At 38.7% G+C, this 16,640-nt stretch overlaps 1 protein-coding gene across 1 annotated transcript in view; it reads left to right on the plus strand.

Moving 5' to 3' along the window:
• The window catches only part of ScsbetaG (Succinyl-coenzyme A synthetase beta subunit, GDP-forming), a 144,003-nt gene that overhangs the window by 59,897 nt on the left and 67,466 nt on the right, over positions 1–16,640 (plus strand). The window contains exon 4 of the mRNA XM_090371673.1: positions 15,431–15,521. Within this exon, the coding sequence (XP_090227799.1) occupies positions 15,431–15,521 (91 nt within the window). The remainder of the gene's footprint in view (positions 1–15,430; positions 15,522–16,640) is intronic.

Raw genomic sequence — 16,640 nt, forward strand, 5'->3', positions numbered from 1 at the left:
CAAAGGTCGCGGGTTCGAATCCCGCCTCGGGCTTGGATCAGAGTACTGCAAAAACCTTGGGAGGTGCATTATGGCCACAGAAGCCGATGAGCCAACAACTAACTAAAACAAAAAAAAACAAAAATCTCCCACTCAATCATCCTTTAATCCCATAGCAGTAACTTGGCATTAATGTCACACTGCTAACCCTGGGGTCAGAGCAATATGACCTTAGTTGCTAATGCTCCTAAAAAAAAAAAAAAAAACAAATAACATAATAACTAGCCCTGGGTGCCAAGTGTTCCATGGCCATGTGATCTGAGTGTCTTCCAAAGCAATTTTCAAGCCATTTTCCTGAAAGGAATCTTCTTTTATATAGTTAAAACTTTGTTCTTTTAAGTTAAAGTCAGGAAAGAAAGTCACCTTTCCTTTTATTTTCTTTTTTCACTAGCTCAACTAACCTGACACCACTTGGTCACTTGTGACATTACTGCTGCCTCTTTGTGGCACGGCCAATAATCTCAGTGGAAAAATCAACCCTTAAAGCCAAATGATTATAAAATGGACTTCACAACATTTCCACCAATAGAGCCATGCTCTAATCTGAAAACCAATGATGAAGATCATGACACCTCTCAGCTGAAAAGGATAAAAATGGACTCTATTTCACAAAATGTTTAATCCTTTTTAATGATTCATTTTCATGGTATGCAAGCTATCACCTTTTCTTGTACAGAAAAAGTATTGAGGCAATTGCTGGTAATCCCAAAATGGTTTAAGAGACTACAATTTAGAGATCTTCTGATCAAAGCATCTAATTCAAAAAAAAAAATAATAATAATAATCAGGCCCCGGGTACCAAGTGTATTTCGAAGCCAAGCAATATTCTTGTGATTCATAAAGTGCTCTTGATAAGCGATTGAAATTATATTTTAAGTTACTGCATTTCTTTCAATAGTCGTACTTTAAAAACAGTTCTATACTTGAAAAGCCACAAGTTAGAACATAGAAAGGAAATACACCTTTCTTTACATTTTCCTATATTTCTATTTTTACTAAATTAACTAACACTTCAACCGCTTGGCCTCCAAGCGACACTGCTCCTACCTCCCCGTGGCAGGGCCGGTAACCTGGGGGAAAAGTTATTGTCCAGGGCTAAAAGGAGTAACCATGGATATAAACGACTGTCCACCTCTAGAGCCTTCAAACTCAAGGCTAGACAAACCCAGTGGTGATGACTTGAACGAACCGAAAAGACTCCGAAGAGAAGTGTAGTGCAGTGAGATGCCAAACTTTCTGGTGATACTCTCTCTCCAACGAGCCTGTCGGCAAGTTATCACCATTTGTTATCTAAAGATATCTGGAATCCATTGCTGGAACACCAAAAATGGTTAAATGACTGTAATCCGGAGACCTGATTGAAACAGCTACCTCAGAACATTCAGAGTGGCTGCTCAAAACAACAACATTTGCTGGGCTGCCGGTATCCATCTCTCCCTACAATATGTTAAATTCGTCCAAAAGTGTTATCACAGAGTGGGACCTGATTACAGTATCTGAAGAGAAATTAGTGCAGGAACTGAGCATCCAAAAAGTAATTAGTGCAAAACGTATAATGACTAAAAAAGATGGAAATCTTGCACAGATTTGCCATCCCCAGTAAAAGCTGGCTATTTAAACTGCTGAATTTGGCCTTATATCCCTAATCCCATTCATTGTTTTAAATGCCAAAGATATGAATACTCCCAACAAGCATGTAGGGGTGATGCCATTTGTCCAATTTGTGGTTCCAAAGAGCATACACAAGTAGACTGTTCAGCCTCAAGTCCCATTTGCCCCAACTACAAAGAAAGTCACCCAGACTTTTCCAAATCTTGTGAAAAGTGGAAAACAGGGAGGAAAATCCAAAAATATAAAATAGAGCACAAAGTCACATACCCTGAGGCAGGCAGACAGGTTATGTTGGCCATGCCCAGTCATTCATATGCATCTCATGCTTGAAGTTTTCATTCAACAGCAGCTCATACAGATGTATCAATACCTCCCAGCACATCTCTAGCTAACTGGGTTAAAAATATATTATCACACTCTGGGAAAGACATACGTCAAACTAAAACCAGTGAAGTGACCAACACTCTAATCAGTATCCCAACTGATACTCGGACCATCCCGCATGACAAAGAAAAATTAAAAACTACTAAAGACAACAAGAAACCTGAATTATCCACCAATAGTAAGGAAGTAGATGTACACTCAGTTCATGAGGAACCCATACTAGAATGTCACGCAAATGACACTATGGATACCAGATGCCACACCTTCCCAAAAAAAGATCGAAAAAAATGCTCCTCAAACAAAAAAATAGTCAGATGAATCATCCTCAGCTAAACCTAAATGAACTACACCATCTTACAATGGAATTGCAGAGGCTTTCATTGCAACACTGATGATGTTCAATACCTAATTAACCAATATTCTCCAGTTGCCCTTTGTTTACAGGAAACTTACCTAACCTCACAAATTATCCCTTCAATAAAGAGCTATTGCCTTTATCGAAGAGATCGAAATACAGCTAATGCTGCCAATGGTAGTGTGGCAATCCTAGTAATTTCAAAGATCCCAACTAAACATATCCCACTTCAGACTGAAATAGAAGCTGTTGCTGCTCGTTATAACTTTCCATAGTGCAATAACACTTTTCTCAATCTACCTGCCGCCAAACTGTACTTACTCTTTAAAAGATCATGAAGACCTCTTTATACAGATACCTCCACCTCTCTGTATATTAGGGGACTTTAGCGGGCACCACCCCTTATGGGGCTCTCCTAAATTAGATAGATGGGGTCAACTGATTGAAAGCTTTTCAGAGGCACTAAACTCAATACTGGTGCACCGACACATGTACAGCTCCCAACAAGACACGTGTCAGCAATAGATCACTCAATTTGTTCACTAGTTCTGGTCCCGACCGTAGAGTGATATGTAGTAGATGATCCCATTTGCAGTGAACACTATGATATTATTCAACTTTTTGAAAGCACAGACTCCTTCAACTCAACCCTGCAGAAAATGGAAATTTGTCCGAGCAGACTGGGCAAAATTTCAGTCATCAATCGCCCTTGATGAGGAAACAATCCGCCTCCAGCATATTGATAATGTGACAAATTACATCACGTCGCATCTTCTAAATGTGGCTAAAGACACAATACCACTATCAAATCCCCCAAGCTGAAAGCATTATACAGTCAGTCCTCATATAACACATGTTTACACTACACGAATTCAATCATACACGATTTATAAATAGGGGAACAATATCGTGTATAACTCGAACCGAATTCGCTTATACACGATTCGCCTGTGTTTACAAGAAATGGCAGTGGAACGCGGAATCACCCAAACTGAACGTAACACAATAGGAATGAAGAGAAGATTCTGAAAATGTATTTGTTTTTTATATCAGTGAAGGGGAAACACATTTTACATAATAACGTAAAACCCACACAATTCCAGCTATCGGTATTATCGCAAATGCAGTTAGATTGGTTTACTAGCAGTTTATAACAGATTCCACTAGCAGGAATGCAACTGGAAATTGTTTTTATTGTTTTATGGTAATAACCCCCAGAAATGTGCTTTAGTAAAATGTGAGTTAGTGAGGTGTCAATAGTCATCTCTGCCTTTACGGTGTTGTTTATTCAATTGCTACACGTGCGCAGCTTTGTTTATGTGTATCAAGCGTGCCTCCTAATTTTGTAATTGGAAGAGATGGAACCGCTGTCATCTGTTTGGATAGAAAATCAAACAAAGAACAAGTTTGCTTATGATAGAAGCAAAAGCATTAGCAATATTTTATTACGTAATAGTCGTAATAAAATACTTAAGTATTTGATTACGATTATTTATTGTGTTTGTAATGTTTTGGTTACAAATGTGTGTTCAATCTTGGGTGGTCAGCACCTAACCCTATTTTTCCCATAGGGCCTGTTTATATTGCATGATTTTGTATTGCACAAGGGTTTCTCTTAACACAACTATCGTGCTATACGAGGACTGACTGTAATTACTGGTGGAATGAGGAATGCACCAAAGCAAAAAGAGCAAAAATAAAGCCTGGAATTTATTTTGGCAATGTCAGAGCACAGCCAATCTCATTAATTATAAGAAATTAAGGGCAAAAGCATGTTTCGTACAAAGGCAAGCCAAGGTAGAATCCTGGACCCATTTTGCATCCAGTTTTCACAGAAACACTGATCCCAAAATAATATGGAAAAAAATTAGACAGCTGTCTGGTAAGTTTCCTACCATACCTTCTCCAATCCTCTCCTGGAATGGGCAAGATCTATCTAATCCCTTAGATATAGCAAATGCTTTGGGCAATACTTTTGCTGAAATCTCAGCAGCATCAGCCTATACTACCTCATTCCAATGAATTAAAAACACTAAAGAAAAAGCATGCTATTAATTTTCAAACTGCCCGCCTTCTCCCATATAACAAACCTCTTCAATATTCTGAACTTTTGCATGTCATTAGAACAGCCCGCAATGGTGCTGTTGAGCCAGATCGGATTTATTATGTCATGCTACATCTACAACAAAGCCTTTGCATCTCCTCCTGGTCTTTTACAATCGTATATTTTTAGAAAATGTTTTTCCAACTTCTTGGCATCACGCTACAGTTTTGGCATTTCTGAAGCCTGGAATAGATCCATCCAACCCCCATAGCTATAAACCCACATCTTTCTCAAGCTGCCTCAGCAAAATCCTTGAGAAAACTATCCATAGAAGACGCGTCTGGATCGTTGAGTCGGAACAGCTAATGAGCCATAATCAATATGACTTCATCAAAATAGGTCATGCTTGGATCTTATGGTCAAGGCTGAATTTGCCATTCATAATGTTTTTGTCAAACATGAACATCTAGTAATGGTTTCAATAGATATAGAGAAGGCTTTTGATACCACCTGGCGACATGGTATACTTAGTGATCTTTACTTTCTTGGATTATGGAGCAACCTTCCTATATTTGTTTAGAACTTTCTACATACTAGATCATTTCAAGTTCAACAACAACATGTCCTTTCCGCAACCTTCATTCAAGAAGGTGTTCCACAGGGATAAGTACTGAGTGCCACTCTTTTTGCTCTTAGAATAGATTCTATCACTAAACAGCTTCCAAATACAGTTGAGACTTACCTTTATGCAGATGACCTTTCTATTTCCTGTTATTCTCAAAACATGAGATCTATTGAAAGACAGCTTGAGATATCACTTAATAAAATGCAACAATGGGCGAGCCTCAAAGGCTATTGACCCTCTCAGCAGAAAACAGTTGCTATCCATTTTTGTAGGCAACACAAATTTCGTCCAGATTCTGAACTTCAAATTTCTAACATCTCCGTCCCGGTCACCAGTAACATTGGATTTCTAGGGCTGACCAGGCTAGCCGGGTGGGTAAAGTGCCTGCCTGGCAATCCAAAGGTTGCGGGTTCGAATCCCACCTCGGGCTTGGATCAAAGTACTGCAAAAACCTTGGGAGGTGCATTATGGCCACAGAAGCTGATGCGCCAACAACTACCAAAAAAAAAAAAGATTTATAGGATTAACCCTTGACAATAAGTTAAATTTCCTAGATCATGTTAAAAATGTATGGACTTCCTGTCTAAAAAAGTTGAACATACTCAGAGCTTTATCCGCCCAAATGTGGGTGCATATTGTGCCTCCCTGCTTCAGTTACGCAGGGAATTAATCAGATCCCGTCTCGATTATGGTGCTCCCATCTATGATTTTGCCAGAAAGAGTGCATTACGCTGGCTTGATCCCGTTCAACACAGTGCTTTGAGAATTGCAATTGGTGCATTCAGAACGTCGCCAGCACACGATCTCTACATTGATGCTCACGAGCCCCCACTAACTTTATGCAGGAAAACACTGTTACTGAAGTATGCTGTCAGGATACAAAGTTGTGCCTCTCATCCTGTTCAGTCATCTCATCCTGTTCAGTCATACCTTTTCAATCCACCAATTAAAAAACCTATGCAGAAACAAACCTAGCATGGTAAAACGAGCTGGGTTTCACCCTCTTGAACTGGCACAGGTTTGGAATGTTTCCATCCATTCCGTACAACAGGCAGCAACTTATACTCAACACCACCATGGACTCCTTCTCCTCTTCTGGCCTGTGACACTGGCCTCTGTCAATGGAGGAAGAATATTTTGCAAGCATCAAATGTCAAACAATTTCATGCAGTTTACACTCAAAGATATGTTGATTTTTTTCCCCCAGTTTATACAGACTGTTAAACATATTCTCATTGACTGCCCCTACTATAAACAAGACAGAACTTCAACTTTGATCTCACTGGTTAATCTTTGTAAACCAATAACTCTTGAAAATCTCATCGATGATAAAGCAAATATTTCTGAATTTTTTAACTTCCTCAGGCAAGCTGGGCTTTTTAATAATTTCTGATTTCAGAATTTCTTCTGACTTTACGGAAATCTCTCATCTCTTAATATAATAAGTGAATAGGCACATTATAGCCATAGCAGCTTATGTGCCATTAAACCTCCATAACAATAAAAAAATCAAAACAGTTATTAAAACAGGGGACTTTTTGCAGGACTTCCTGTTACAGTTGCCCTTCATGCTATCCTAAACACCTACAAGAGAGTAATAACGAGTGGGGTTTGTTAACCCTCTCAGAGAAAGAAATAGTATTAGCTCAATTTAAATAAAAAAAAAAGCATTGTTGTAATGGAGTACATTTTAAATAAATAGCAGTATACTCCTCCATTAGTTCAATGCTTTTTATTTAAAGTGCAATGCCGAAGCAACTTATGATGATTGGTCATCACAGTATGTGAGTAACTTAAGTTTGCTCGTTATTATACTGGCTGAGTCTCTGCCTTATTTATACAATTACATTTTCAGCTCTCTCATAGCATTGAGGCCTTTGTCCTAAATTCATGGAGCTGTTAAGGAGAGTAGTTACTTGATAGATCAAGTGGTGTTTAATATTTGCTTTAGAAGAGAATGCCTGACTGACTGTGTACATTGCGAAGGATAAACAATTCCAGGTTTTAAGGATTGCCAGATTCTGCTCCTTGGTGGTAATGTGGAAGAGAACTGCAAGATATATACAAACTCTGTTTTTTGTGCCACAGGAAACATCCATGAGCACTGAAGCACATTAACAAGTAGTCTCTTGTTAATGTACTTCAGTACCCAAAAGTTTGAATTATGGTTGTCATATTTAAAGCATATTTTGAGAATCATTTCATCAGTGCTGAAGGTCTATTGCTAGGCCAAAAGAATCCTCTTCAAAATTCTGTTGATCCTTGACAGTGTTCCTGGTCAGCATCTGTATTTAAATGAATTGCATCCCACTGCTGCAACCAATGGATAAGAGAGTTAACAACATACTGACATACTGTTCAGTATCTTGGGATTCAATTCAGCAATGAATGGTATTTGGAAGAACTTGTAGCCTGAATTTGTCAACAGCTTTTGTGGGTTTGAGAGTTCAATCAGTCAATCTCTTCCAAATTTGTCAATCTTGCTCATCAACTGGACCTTGGGGTGGGGGTGATGCTGAAGATATTAAAAATTTCCTTGATTCCCATGCTGACAAATGAGGAGCCAGAAGCCCAGAATGTTGCAGAGGAGAGCCAGAATGATGATGAAGTGGAACTACCAATGCACTTTACAACAAAGGAAATGGCTGCAGTATTCAATGATATTTCTAAAGGAATGTTGATGTTGTCAAGTTTACCAAGAGCTACAGAGCCATTCAAGATGATGTGTCTTGTTATAGTGCAATCTGTGCTAAGAGAAAGGAGGCTGAACAACCACCAAAACCATCTACATCCTTTCGGCTCTCAAGAATACATTGCATTCACATCATCTAGTATTACTTAATTATCTAGCATTCTTATACTGCCACTGCCCATTTAAGTGAACAAACCAACACTAGGAATTAAGGTAGGTGACAATTGCAAAATTATATTTTGTGATTTATACTAGCATCTTACTAGCATCAGCCAAAAAAAAAAAAAAAAACCTTTCCATTTCATCCATCCATTTGCTCCAAAAGTTTGTGCAGTTTTGCCTTGAATTTATTTAAGCTATCAACTTACACAATGACGGATGGAACATGTTGACAGTAATCAACCACCTGCTGGCTAAAGGCAAATTTCTGCACATCTATTCCACAACTGTCTTTCTTCAATTTGAATTCATGCCCCCTCAGGTGAGCAAGAGGAAGAATCCCATCAGCATTGAGCTTGCTCAAACCATTCAAGGCCTTATGAACCTCAGTCAGGTTCTAAATGCTGTAATTTGCAGTTTGCAAGACCTTATGTACACGTCAGTTGGATCACCTCGCAGGTGCCTAGTCTCCAGGCAATGCAATTTGCGGAACTTCAAGCTTTTTTTGGTAAGAGCAACCCTTTGTTTTCCTCATCCACTACATCCTTCCTAAAATGAGGCCTCCTGACATTTATGCAGTACTCAAGGTTTGGCCTGACCATTGCCTTATACAAAGGGATAATCATTTCCTTAACCCTGCTAGCAAAATTCCTATATATCATTGACAAGACCCTATGAGCTGCCCTAGCAGCCTGTCTGCACTCTCCAGAAAGCTTCATAACTGACTGCACAATTACCCTCATGTCTTTTTCATTCTCCACTACTCTGAGTGTAGTACCATACAGTTGGTATGTTGCTCTGGGGTTACTGCTACCAATATGCAGTACTTTGCATTTATCAATGTTAAACTTCAGTTGCCTGCTATCACCCCATCTGCCCAACTTTTCTAGATCCTGTTGCAGTAGCGTACTGTCATTAAAAACCCTGCCAACCGTCATTTTGTCTGCAAACTTGGACATCAAGTCTGATATACTTTCATTAGTATCATTGATAAATGTAGAAAGCAACAATGGGCCTAACACTGAACCCTGGAGGACTCCACTAATAACATTAATCCAAGGGCAGTGTCCATTGATTACCACTCGTTGTCTTCTCCAACTGAACCATCCCTTTATCCATAGCAGTAGCTTGCCGTTAATGCCATACTGCTCTAATTTATACAGTAGCCTTCTATGTGCAACAGTATCAAAAGCTTTCCTAAAATCCAAGTATATGATATCAAAATATTTTTTGCATCCAGTTCCTTTGTGACCAAATCATAGTATCTAATCAAATTGGTCAGACATGACTTCCCCTTAACAAACCCATGCTGTGTCTGAATTATTACTGCAACCTTATCTAGATGATCCTGCAATACTTCTTTAACCAGTGATTACATTATTTTCCCCAGAACAGAAGTTAAACTAAGAGGTCTGTAATTACTCATATCACCTTTTGATTCCCCTTTGTGAACTTGGGATACATTTGCACATCTCCAGTCCATAGGGAACTGACCTGAATTCAAGAATGCTCTAATAATTAGGGCTTAGGTTTGCTTACTTCTTTTGCTGGCTCATTTAATATAACTGGATAGATCCCATCCACCCCAGGTGCCTTTCTTATGTTTAACTTCAACAATTTCTCCTCCAGTTTTCTCTTAGTTATTACAAAATCATTTAGCTCCCTGTTAGAGTTTGATAAACTTCTGGCCTCCACTTTCCCACAGAATTCCTCGTGAGTGAATATAGATGCAAAGTACTCATTCAATTTGTCAGCTATCTGAGCAGGATCATCAACAATCAAACCATCAAGTGAACCAATCATATTCAGCCCCTTCCTTCTAGAGTTTACATAAGTAAAGAAGTCTTTGTTGTTTTTCTTTGCATCCTTTGCCAAAAATTTCTCTTAATTTGCCTTAAATTGCTTTTGTGACTTGATTACAGACCAGCTTATATCTACCATAGGCTTCTCTGCCAATAGTCTCATTTCATCCAACATCCATTTAGGGCCTAAATGGATGTTGGATGAAATGAGAACTTTGAACGGTATTTCTTTTTTTTATGTAAACCCTAAACACGAGAGGTATTAGAACCTATAGTACTTAGTACTGTGCTTGGGTTGGAGGTTGAGAAGACGAAAGAAGATATTTGTTGACATTGGACTTGAACTTCTGTAGACTGTAATTTTCAGGAAATACGTATGAAGGAAGGTGGTTCCAGAAAACGGCAGTTGAATGAATAAACGAGGAAGATGAAAAATTGGTTCTGTGAGTTTGAAGTTGGACAGTAAATGGATGTTGGCTGGTGGTGGCACGTGTTCGGACTGTTTTGAAAGAAAGAGTGGGAATTATAGAAGCCAATTCAGAAGAACAGTGCCCATGGAAGTATCTGTAGAAGAGGCATGCAGCAGAAACAGTATGTCTATGAGACAGCGAGTGGAGAGACTCTGTTAAAGATTAATCATTAATTAACCTAACTGCCCTCTTCTGAATGGAAACAAGAAGCCTGAGAGAAGTTTTGGGAACACCAGCCTAGATGTGGGAACAATATTCCATGGCAGGGCAGATTTGCGATTTATACAGAGTGAGCAGCTGTTTGAAAGAAAAGTAACGCCAAGAGCAAAGGAGAAAACCAAGTTTTTTAGATGCAGAGGAAGCAATATTTGTAATGTGCTTGTGCTAAGAGAGATTAGAAGTCACGGTAATACCAAAAGAGATATATCATTTTGCCTAGAAATCGGAGTGTCACTAAAGATAAGCATAGGAGCAGAAGAATCCTTTTTGCGAGATATAAGACAAGACTGAGTTTTAGAAGGGTTGAAATCAACTAAGTTGTCTTAATCCCACTGGAGAATTACCCGGAGATTAGCATTTAAGGAATTGGTAGCAGATTTTGAGGAAGTTGAAGCTGATTGAGCAGGGCATGTTTTCTCAAAATGGAAAGTGAAATGCAATGTGCTATCATTGGCAAAACTATGGATAGGATTTCAGGTCAATAGAAGAAGGTCATTAATATACAAGAGGAAAAGAGTGGGGGAAAGAAATGAACCTTGGGGGACACTGGCATTAGTGGAGAAGTTAGAAAGCAGAGAGCCATCTACCATCACCCTCAGTGAGGGATCAGAGAGAAAACTGGATAACCAATTACTAAAAACAGTTGGCAAACCATAAGATGGAAGCTTGTTTAGAAGACCTTTATGCCAAACACAAACGAAAGCCTTTGAGATGTCAAGAGCAACTACTTGTGTTTCACCGAACCTTTCCATTGAATTAGTCCATAAATGGGTAACATAAGCCAGAACATCACCAGTGGATCGACACTGATGGAATCCATACTGGCGATCGTTGATCAGACGGAAGGTTTCTAGGTAGTTTAAGAGTTGGCGGTTAATTGATTTCTCCATTACTTTAGAAAGAGTAGAAGTAATTGCAATGGGATGATAATAAGATGGGAGGGATTTGTCACCCTTTTTAGGAACTGGCTGGATATGAGCAAATTTCCAAGCAGAAGGAAAAACACCTTTGGAATAAGAAAGTGAAAAAAGGCGGCAAAGAATAGGAGTAAGTTCAGGAGCACAAGTTTTGAGAACAAGTGGAGAAATACCATCGGGACCTGGAGCTTTCTTAGCATCAAAGTTCGTCAAAATCCTTCTGACATCCTTTTGACAGAAGACCACAGGAGGCATTGAATGGAGTGCGTTGGGAATGGTGGGAGGTGTTTTACCAAGATCATTAATATATCAGTTGGAAGAAAAATGGGATGCTAGCAGGTCAGCTTTATCCTTGGCTGAAGTGACAACAGAACCATCTGGTTTAGACAGAGGTGGGAGCAGAGATGGGCAAAAGTTGCAGCCAATAGCATTTGGCAAGAGACCAGAATGCTCGGCTACCATTAGGGCAAGAAGCAAGTTTTCTACTCTTAGCCTGTTCAAAAACTAGTTTGGACTGATAACTGCTTTACAATTGTTGCGACCTTTGGTGTAGGCAGAAAATGAAACTGAAGAATTAGAAACAAGCCAATTACAATATGCAGCATTCTTCTCTTGAACAGCCTTAGCACATTTATTGGAAAACCAAGGTTTAGATAAAGGACGAGATTTTAAAGTGGAGTGTGGGATAAAGAATTCCATTCCTGCAAGAATAATTTCACTGACACGATCTGAGCAAACGTTGACATCAGAAGTTTTGAAACAGTAATCCAACCAAGGAAAAGAAGAAAAGAAATCTCGCAGATCATCCCATTTTGCATTCTTGTAATACCAAACAACACTAGGTTGGGAATAGCCAGAGATAAAGGCTCCATTGGAGAAGTGACAATCACCAAGTTGTGATCTGAAGTGCCGAAAGGACTTATCACTTCAACCGTGTACTTAGAAGGGTTGTTTGTGAGAAAAAAGATCAAGCGTGTTGGCTGTATGATTAGGATTGTCCAGTATTCTTGTAGGTAAATGAACAATCTGTGCAAGGTCATTAGTAATTGCAAAAGCCTCAGCATCTCGACCAGTTGTGTCCGTGTGACTAGAAAACGGAAGCCAGCTGGAGTTGTGAACATTAAAATCACCAAGGAAAATTACCTCACTGTTAGGAAAGTTGGACTGGAGAAAGTCAAGTTGCAAAGGGAGGAAGTCAAAAAGCTCCAAGTGATTAGTGGAGTTGGGAGAACGGTAGAGACAACAGATTAATTTTACACAGTGAGGTAGAGAGATTTTAAGCCAGAGAAGATCAAAGAGAGTAGATTCCAAATTGCCAAGTCTCTGGCAAGGAATATCAGAACGGACATATGCACAAGTACCACCTTTGAGGTGAAAGGAATCATACAGCGAATAATTTGGGCATCTGAGATGAGCAGTAGTTGAATCAACCAATAACTGAGATTCTGTCAGAAAAAGTACATGGGGTTTGGCAGACTGCAAGTGGAAGTGGACATCGTTAAGATTAGAATTGAGACCACGTATATTTGTGAAATTAATAAGAAGTGCTTAGTTGATATGAAAAGCCTAGTAGCTTCTATGATTAATTCTTGAATGCTTCCCATTTATAATTTGCTGTTGTTAACATCATCAGTTAGTCCCACTGTATAGAATTTAAAAACTCTCGAGACCACTGTTTTCTCACCTTTATGAATGCAAAAACCCTTCCCTTTACCCCTGATCGTAGTTACATCTTTAAGTAAATCCCACATCATCAGAGTCATTAGGCCTATAACACACTTCTACCCTCATGTATGCTTCTGCAGTGCTTATGTCATACCAAACTGACTCAATGTTGCACTGTCTTAGATTTTTGTGTTTCTTAACTGACAGCATTGCTCCCTCTTCTCTTCCTATCCTGAGTATCCTTTCTGTACACGTACCCCCCCCCCCCCAATTCCAATTCTGCATTCCTTATAACAGTGTTTCACCATGTCTCTGATATTCCAACAATACCCACCTTTGATGTCTTGACCAGCACTTGAAATTCATCAAATTTATTTACTATACTCCTAGCATTGGTGTATATGCAAGTATACATGCACCTGTTCTTACCCTTAGTTACCCTAACACAACCCATGTATTTACTTGTTCCATGATGACTCCTAAGTTCTTGAAATCCCCAGCAACCTTTCTTCCAGGCTGCTGCTCATTCCAATAGAAGCAGTGCAAGAATCACTTTCACTTCTGCCGCAGCTATTGTTAATCTATTGGTCTGTGAATCTGCCCAAACTAGCAGTTTTCCGACCCACCTAACACTCCCTCGATAGCATCAGCAAATATTCTTGCACCCTTTTTATTTAAGTGTTTACTTGTAGAAGTAGTCTCTCCTGTTAACAAGCACAGACCATGCTGTGAAAAATTCTACCCCATGATTCTTGCACAATCTCTCTCTCCAGGGCCAAATTGATTGACAAGGCTCTCATCATATACCCCCTCTATCATGTTGGCTGAATTGCAGTCACTTTCAAATGTAACCCTCACTTGCATTTTTTTTTTCAACATTGACCTGTATTTGTTAAGTAAGTCTGCAGATCTCCTGCTCTTAATGTCATTAGTGCTAATGTGTACAACAATATCAGCTTTTGTCCCTGGCAGACTTAACCTGGTCCTATTCCACCTATCCTTTTTTGCACAATATATTTCCTATTCCCTGAAAATTGAGTCACTGACAATAACTATCTCCTATGGGATCAGCACTTTCTGCATTGATGACTGCCGCTCTGTTGCCTGATGCACAAGAGTGAGCTCTGGTATTGATTTGGGTAGCTGAGAGCTTGATGGTCCTCTCATTTTAATTCCTTCGAGGGTATCTACCTACTGTTCAAACTCTCATAGAATCCACAAACATATCACAAGTTGCATATTTTTTTAGATTGTGATGCGTTGGAGAATCGCCCCCTTCAGTTCTCGCCCAAGCCACAGCACTCCTGCTAGCTTGTACCCATTGCTTTGCTACCCTAATCTGGGGAATGATTTCCATCTAAATACAAATTAATTGATTAATTGATAATAGTACATTTAGCTAACAGATTCCTAAATGTAGTGATACGTATTACACTAACTAGTGTTACATTATACCTTACGCTATCAAGTTCAAGATATACGTTGCACTATACCAGCGTTTCTCAAGCTGGGGTCTGTGGACCAGTTCCAGGGAGTCTGCAAAATGAACCCTCTGGAACTGGTCAAATTATTCATTCTGTGTATAGCAAATTGATGATAAATAAGGTTATTATATATTTATGTAAAAATAAGAATAAAGTTGAGTTGTTTTAAACATAAAACTTTGAATTTTCTTTTTATATTTTTTTCTGACTATTTATTTTCTATAAAATAAATAGTCAGATAGACAACCATTAATGACCCCCAGAATATGTCAACAGTCGAATTGGATACTAAGAGAAAATCAAAGACACTCAATAATCTCAATAATAAAGCTGACTCAAAAGGCAGTGGACAGAACAAGGATAAGTGTAGGACTACCAACCATCAGAAAAACATTTTAAAAATTGAATTATCCTGTTCTGAGAGCTGCATGTAAGTCTCTGTCTCTGCAGCATCTTACACCACCGTCTATCCTGATTCAGAGAACCAGAGAAATGGGCATTAAAGCAGTGGCAGAATGTGATGTGAAGTAATCAGTGATGCTACATAACCCAGGCATCAGATGCACATGTCCGAGCGTATAGTTTTCCCAAAGAGGTAGGTGTGTGTGTGTGGTCTGCAAACTTTTTTTGATTTTTGAAGGGGTCCATAACCTTTTTTGATTTTTGAAAGGGTCTGTAGATCTCAGTATTTTGGGAACTACTGCACCATACCATAACGATCAAATATACTATAACAATGGCGGCAAGCCATTGTTATAATATATATTATAGTTTTATGAATGTAAATGTTAGAAAAGATAATGCACATGTATTTGGAATTGCAAACATTTCACTGATTTTTCCTTCCCTCCAAAATGAACCAGTCATTTAGAGTGGGAACATTAACTGTAACAGAATATCTTGTTTCTTTTTTTTTTTTCAGCCAGTGATATGTATTTGTGATATTTTATTTTAATACTTTCAGTCCAAAGGAAGTAGCACCTCTAGTGGAGAAAATGTTAGGATATAAATTGGTTACCAAACAGACACCAAAAAATGGAGTTGAAGTCAAGAAGGTAAAGTTGCATTGTATTTTACTCCAATTTTGATAACATTGATGGATAGGTGTGATCATATATAGAGGGTAATAAAAAACAAAGTTTTGATGTGAGCATTTCTTATTCAAACTTCAGCAATGATTACAACTATTCAAATGATGCAGGCAAACCTTTAACATGTAAATCTTGATTTAAAAATGTTTCCTCGGCTGTGTTGCTTTTTCATGCAACACAGCCGAGGAAACATTTTTAATTCTGCTTCAACTGTTGTAATATTAAAAAAAAAAAAAAAAAATTACATGTGGGGCCACCAGTTTTATTATTATTATTTTTATCAGAGTGCCCAATCTATGTATTTAACCCATATGACAAATGGAAAAATCTTTTTTTTTTTTTCCTGTGAGACATGCTCCATGTGTTTATGTTCAGTTGTAAAAAAAAAGTCACTTCTGGCTATGAGATACATACTGCTTTTCGCGTATTCCTTTACATTTATTTCTCCGATGATATAAGTTTGTGAAGTTGCTTTGCATGGCGTAATATAAATGTAAGTTTACTTATGAAAACAAACAGTGTAAGATAATATTCAAGCTCCCCAGGTCACTTACTTTAAATATCCATATGATATATTAGCATTAGCAAAGGCACATGATGCAAGAAAGCAAGCTTACACACACACACACACACACACACACACACACACACACACACACACACACACACACACACACACACACACACACACACACTTCTCATTTCACCCACCCACCCACTTGCTCCAAATGTTTGTCTAGTTCTGCCTTGAATCTGTTTAAGCTATCAACTTCTACAACAGATGGAAGTTTGTTCCAGTAATCAACCACCCGCTGGCTAAAGACAAATTTCCACACATCTATCCTACAACTGTCTTTCCTCAATTTGAATTTATGCCCTCTCACGTGTTTATTCTGAGCAAGAGGAAGAATCCCATCAGCATTGAGCATGCTCAAACCATTCAAGGCCTTATACACCTCAATCGGATCACCTCACAGGTGCCTAGTCTTCTTTAAGCCTTTCTTTGTTCCACTGCCAATCTCATTACCCTTCTCTGTACTCGTTCCAGCAGCTTTACATATTTCCTAAAATGAGGACTCCAGA

This window comes from Mastigoproctus giganteus, chromosome 4 (genome assembly GCF_048544385.1).
Source record: "Mastigoproctus giganteus isolate SK-2022 chromosome 4, ASM4854438v1, whole genome shotgun sequence".
NCBI classification, from domain to species: domain Eukaryota; kingdom Metazoa; phylum Arthropoda; class Arachnida; order Uropygi; family Thelyphonidae; genus Mastigoproctus; species Mastigoproctus giganteus.